At 38.9% G+C, this 6,788-nt stretch overlaps 1 protein-coding gene across 3 annotated transcripts in view; it reads right to left on the bottom strand.

Annotated features, from left to right (window-relative positions):
* wdr4 (WD repeat domain 4) overlaps positions 1–6,788 on the bottom strand; it is a 40,617-nt gene that overhangs the window by 11,161 nt on the left and 22,668 nt on the right. For all 3 annotated transcript variants that reach the window (XR_007570207.1, XR_007570208.1, XM_050048341.1), the window contains exons 8-9: positions 5,685–5,749; positions 1,219–1,405 (exon numbers count right to left, since the gene is read on the bottom strand). Coding sequence is in view for 1 of the 3 variants with exons in the window: in XM_050048341.1 (XP_049904298.1) it covers positions 1,219–1,405; positions 5,685–5,749 (252 nt within the window). In the remaining 2 variants the exon portion in view is untranslated. The remainder of the gene's footprint in view (positions 1–1,218; positions 1,406–5,684; positions 5,750–6,788) is intronic.

Raw genomic sequence — 6,788 nt, 5'->3', positions numbered from 1 at the left:
CTGTGTCTCCAGTTGAAAGTGGTGATTTGCTAAATACATTCTACAATAATAAATTAGATTAACTTTTGGTCTATAATATTGTTGGCTATATTACGCATTTTAATGAAAAAACCTTAAGAATAAAAAAAAAAACACCGAAATAATTAGTGGAAACTTTTTTTTTATTGATACTCCTCCTCTCTGACATACTAACAAACACACACACACACACACACACACACACACACACACACACACGGCTGGCGCGGTCACTGTTGAGATTACATTCGTTTTTTATTATTAACAAAATGGTTTTTTATTGACCGTATGAATGGTTTCGTTTTCAAATAAATATTTGGAAAAGAAAATGTATGCTTTGGTGTACTTTTACAGAGTTTTGCAATATGTATACCTGTATGTATCAAAATGTATAATTTTCTGGGGCATCGGTGGCTTAGTGGTAGAGCAGGCGCCCCATGTACAAGGCTGTTGCCGCAGCGGCCTGGGTTCGAATCCAGCCTGTGCCACTTTGCTGCATGTCACCCCCCTCTCTCTCTCCCCCCTTCACGCTTACTTGCCCAAAAAAATATCTTTAAAAAACAACAAAAAAAAGTATAATTTTCAGCCGCTGCTGCGGTCGGAGGTATAAATGTTCAGATGTATTGTCTCTGTGTGTTTTTACATCTATTGTTGCTTTTAATTTGCAGCTATACTTTTAATGAAGCTGACATGTCATGACAGTCAAGCCCAGAAATACCCTGATTGCTTCAATGACATGAAAAAGCGAGTCTGTTGATTTCTGCCACATTGACGAGCAATTGCAACTGAGTGATGAAGCGATATCAAAGGGGCGAACTGAGCGACAGCGAAAAAAAAACAACAGGTCCGGTGTGAACACAGCTTTATACTGATATGTGTAGCCTAATGCAGCCTGGTCACAGTGAAAATGGCTATCCCTGTGCTCACTGCCTTCAATGTTTATCAAAGAGGGCTAAGAAAACCACTGTTTAAAATCACAGTTACCGATTCTTCTTCTTCTTAGCTATCCAGCAGTCTCATTATGCTGTGTTACAGTGCAAATCTGACTGACTGTCCACTGTGGGTAAATGTAGATAATATGTAAGTTCCAATATCTTTAAACAGACCTTCTCATGTGTTATCTGCTTGAGTTTGACACAGAAGGAAAAAAATAAAAGCTACCCCCAGTATGTGAATGTGTACGAATGTATCACACTGTACCTCCCAGGAGTCTCTTCTGTGTGTGTAAATTTGGAGTGGTACATCACTGGAGTCCATCACCACCCAGAGCCGGCCTTCCGGGTCAAAGGTCATGTCTTGTGGACAGTGGGGCAGGGAGAGCCTGCTGTGTGGCACAAGCTTCTCTTCACCCTCCTGGTCCAGACTGAAAAACTGAACCGTGGACACTCTGAGGACACACAGGAAACATCTAACTGATCAGCCGATCACTGGGTTGATCCATTACTGTTTAAGGAGACCAAATCTGAATGTGAAACATTGATGGAAGTGATGTCTTTTCTTTGTGCTCCTCTTTGCCTCTGACCTACTTTAAGTGCCCCCTACATGTGCAATATATACTTTACAGCTCCACACTGACCTTGTACTTCTATAGGTCCAAAAATACATTTAAAGATCAGAAGCAAAAATAGCTTTACACCAGCCGAGGTGCTGCTGTCATGTCAAAGTTAAAAGCAGCCTTCAGAGGGGGTATCCTGTCACAGCAACTATAATGGTTTGGAACTGAAATAAAAATGTTCAAAGTGACATGCTGTATAGAACTAACTCAGTGCTAGAGAGCAGATCCATTCAGTGACTGATGAAGAACTATTACCATGTTCACACATTCCTTCTGCAAGAAATAAATTCACTTCTACAGGGTTATCAGTCTCTGATTTACATTTTTAAATCCCTTTTTTTGTCATTCTGTGATCTGCAGTACTGATGTTTAGAGGTGAAAAGTAATCCAGCACATTTTCTTAAGTACTGAAATTAAGTTTAGTTTAGATGATTTTGCTAATTTTGTAAGGCTTTACTATTTTTCACTATACATTAATGCGACTCCTTTATTTACAGCAGATATTTTAATTTGCAAAGTTCATAGAAAATGATGCACTGCTGAAGGTTCGACTATATCACGAGTTCTTAATTTAACGTGGACCATAGTCTGACAATAAATCACCTCTGCCAATATAAACAACACATATCAACAAATGACAAGACATGTGGCGTATATTCACTAAGCCTGTCAGAAATAACTGCCAGATGTGTCTGCAGAGCAATGGAGTGCAGAGGAAAGCCCTCTGCTGCTGAACTTGTAATATTCAGCACATAAGAGACTTTTGGGACTACATGCATAAATTCATTCTGTAAGAACAAATGTGAGGAAATATTACATAGTGATGTTTTCAGCTCAACAATAGGATTAAACTCTTGACTAGATCCTATCTTTTTCCTGCAAGGAGAAAATATCATGTCCCACTTAATAATTATGACTAGTTGCTTTATTCCCTGGGTCTTCAACAGGGGGTCTGCATCCCTCAGGGAGTCCTCAGAGTTACTGCAGAGGGGCCACCAAACTATTGTTTATTAATTTAAGTTTTAATTATGTTTTTGATTAAAACATGTTTGAAAATACATATTAATATGCATCCAACATATTATTAGCAAAGATATATCAGTCATTTAATTTAAACTAGAATTACCACCTTGTGGCTGTATGCTTTTGCACACCAGTGAAGTTCCTCCTGTAGTTTACATATCCATGTCTGTGAAAGCATAGATTCTTCACACACAGAAGATCTATACAGTAAGCACAGTTTCAATTGCAGTGTCACCAATTCAGTATCAGACCAAATGTCTCCCCTTCTGTTCCTGAAATATGATGGTGAATAATGGCCAGGGCCCGTATTCATTAAGAATCCTAAGACTAAAAGTAGCTCTTAGTGATGTCATTCTAAGAAAAATCTTAGAACTCCTAAGATTTTTCTTAGAATTTTCCCTTAGTAAGATAAAAGTTATTCACAAAGCATCTTAGGCCTTAAGAGAGCTCCTAAGGTGAAAGGAGGAGGACTTTTAAGAAGCCTAAGAGTGTCTTAAACAGAGAAGATGGCGGAAAGACAGAGAGGAAGGAGAGATATTCTCCGTATATTGAACAACAGTGATTTAATAAGACGCTACTGGCTTGATCGTGCAGGGATAATTGTTTGACCTCATCAGGAATGAGCTTACTTTTCCCACCCAGCGTAGTAACGCAATAATGCCCGCTTTGGATTGCAGCACGTACCAGCGCTTCTCACACTCATCGCTTGTGCGTAAAAGGAGAGGGAACGACGCATTAATTTGTCGGGCAATGCGCTCCCAAGTCTGCCTCTTCCCTTGTGCCGTGATCCCGGGACCGAATTTCCCTCTTAAAACTCCTTTGTTCTCCTCCACGAGCTGTGCCGACAGCAGGCACTGCTCTTCTGTCCAGTTCGGCTTTCTCGTTCTTTTTTTCTCCATTTCATTCGTTGTTTTGGTCATTCTGCCAAATCAAACCGCTTTTTACAAGGAGGCCAGCAATCACAGTAATTGCTGACAGCTGAGTCTGCGTCCACCATTAATATCAAATAGATTAAGTAGTAAAATTACCAGCATGGCGAGTAAACATAGCAATAAGCAAATCAATATAATAATTGGCATGTGAATGAGGTACGTTCAAACATTTTGAAGCTGTGTAACAATTCATTTCATTTTGCTGAGTTTCATCATCATGACATAAAATTATTTTCACGATTACACATTTCTTAATACAGTCTAAGTTCTATGATCGGTTGATTTCACTGTCCATTCATTATTAGGAGCGCATTTGTTTTTTTTTCTTTCTTTTTTTCTTTTTTCCTTTTTGTAACAACCAATCACAGCTTTTAGAAGACTGCGTCATACCTAGCAACGGGGTCAACCACACCTCCTCACTAAGATAAAAGTTTCTGTCCCCTCCTTGCTCAGAGTTGCTCTCAGAAACTTCCTGAATCACTCTTAAGCTAAGATTCCTTGCTAGGAATTTTTAAGCTAAGTTAGGAGCTCTCTGAGAGGACTCGGAGAATCTTTGTGAATACGGGCCCAGGAGTGTATTTTCAGAACATGACAATGTCACAGATAAGTTGACCTTTGACCTTTTGAATATAAAATGTCATCACTATTATTTTATCCTATTAGACATTTGTGTGAAGTTTTGTCATAATTAGTGTAAGAATTTCTTGAGTTATGGCCAAAAACATGTTTTGTGAGGTCACACTGACCTTGACCACTGAATTCTAGTAAGTTCATTGTTGAGATACAGTAGACCTTTTTGCCAAATTTGAGGAAATTCCTTCAAGACGTTCTTGAGCTATGTTCATGAGAATGAAACAGGCGAGGTCACACTGACCTCGACCTATGACCTATGACTAGGGATAGGTACTGAAACCGGGTACTAAATTAGCTCTGATGTCATCGGTTCTTTTATCGGTACTTTTACACATTTTGGTTTAACTCATTATCATCCTGCAGCCTCTCATCTGCGCTCTGTGCCGAGGCTGACCTCCTCCACATACACACACACGCACCTGCACAACATGGTAGTCGGTGAACAGCCGAGTGGCCACGGTGGAAACGAAGTGAAGAGAACTTGAAAATTATTGAGTTGACAGCAGCTACGCTCGTTACTAACCTTGTTTGACACTTATCTTAAAATTGGGCAAATACTTTTAAACTTAGTTGCTGGCTGATGCAAACAATCTCTCCTCTCTCTACCAGTGCTAATGTTAACCTGCACGCAGTGAATCACATCAGCAGAGAGGGAGCAGGACAGAGGACAGGACAGCAGGACTGACTTACAGTGACTGATAAAAACTAAACTTCACTCAGTATTGTCATGTCAGGATTATTTTTCTACTGACTTTGCTGTTGTAAAAATTACTATTGCTGCTCTAGAAACAACAATTTGTTCTATTTAAAATATTCAATAATCCTGTTCTGAATTTATTCTTTTTTTAAATTAATGTTTTCTAAAAAGCAATTATTTAGAAATGAAAAAGAACCAATAAGAGGACCAATAAAGTACCGAATCGAGTATCAATAAAAGTAGTAGTATAGATAAAACCTTAACGATACCGATCCATACCTATGACAACCAAAATCTTATCAGTTCATTATGATCCAACTGGGCAGTTGTGCCATTTTTATATATATATAAAAAAAAAATCTCTTGAGGCGTTCTTGAGATATGGTGTTCACAAGAATGGGATGGACAGACAACCCCAAAGCATAACGCTTCCAGCAACGCATAACAAAACCCAACAATAGTTTAATGGATTTGTTAAAAACTTTGGTTACATTGTGTGTTTATGCAACACAAAATAATATCTACTAATATACAGTACCTCGGCTATGAAAAAATGCTTTTATGAGGAATGATGTATTGCATCTCATGCACTTAGATCATGTGGCACACGCACACCTGCATGCATGTGGTGCTGCATTATACAGTCCTGCCAACAGTCTCATGCTGTTCCACTAACCCTTTCTCCATTTGCACTTCATACAGAGCGAAACATGTAGACAGGCAACACACAGGCAACAACTAAGTCCGATAACAATGGCCAAGGCAGCATCACAACAAATAACCCTGTTACATGTTTGTACAGAGTGCTCTGAAAATACATACTCACCTTTCACACTGAACTGCTACATGGCAACCATCGAGAGAGCTGGTGATTCTGCACACAGTTGGCTTCTGGGAAATAAAACAAAGACAGACAGTGGGTGTTTCTCAGGGTTCAAGGATCCTTCCTTGCCAGAGGCAAGGCAAGAGTCCTCCCAAGCATTCAGTGAACACCCATTGGAACAGGCTAACAAGTGTCCCCACGTGATCATCATTAACCCTCAGCAGAGTGAAGAGGTTTCAGTTACTGTGATCATTTTGGCATGTTGTTGGACAGTTTTAAACACGTGTATCAGTATTGTCAGAATCACGTGACTTTTAGGGAGAATATATTTCTGGATCATATTTATGAGTAAGTGGAGTAATGAAGTAAAGACAACAGCTGAAAAAGTTCTAAATTATCATTTACAGTATATAAACAGACTCGCACACAGAATCACAGTCATTTAACAGTGATCACTTTTTTAAAACATATTTTCTGTCTGTGTCACCACACTGCGCTACAATAATATGAAATATCAAAAATAAAAAAATATGAGTAACTGTATTCCACTATAGTTTAAATTGGTGGTATTCTAAATACAGTTACTGTCTTAAAAAATAGATTACTTGAAAGTATTACTGTGTTTTGTTTTATTTGTTCCAACACTGTGTCCCAACTGAATGTGATGGGAGGAGCATCAGTTTGATTGCACTGTTTTCTATTGGAATGTTCTGACTGGCAGCAAGTGATGCAACACTGCTGATCTGAGCTGAATTTTTTCAGAAGCCCCATTTCTATTAATTCCTGTTGCTAACTTTGAAGGGTCTGTGGTGGGCGAGGAACAGCTGATTAATGTATTTGAAATGAGGAGTTATCGACACAACACTTCCTCATTTAACTGCAGAAACCTAAATAAGGTGTCAGCTGTCTGGAGGGAGATCACCGGGGAGCTTAAAGTTTCTGGTAATAATTATCTCCTTGCTGTTGGCTATATTTTATGTAATTTCCAGTAAATATCACAATATAAATTGTAAATCCATTGTTATCTGTTTAAAAAGTACAAACACAGAGAGAGAGCAAGTACTTGCCCAACTTTTAAGTGGTTACAACTCCTGTCGAGTACGCTGT

This window comes from Epinephelus moara, chromosome 7 (assembly GCF_006386435.1).
Source record: "Epinephelus moara isolate mb chromosome 7, YSFRI_EMoa_1.0, whole genome shotgun sequence".
NCBI lineage: Eukaryota > Metazoa > Chordata > Actinopteri > Perciformes > Serranidae > Epinephelus > Epinephelus moara.
The sequence above is the reverse complement of the archived record's forward strand: the minus strand, read 5'-3'. Positions and strand labels throughout refer to the sequence as shown.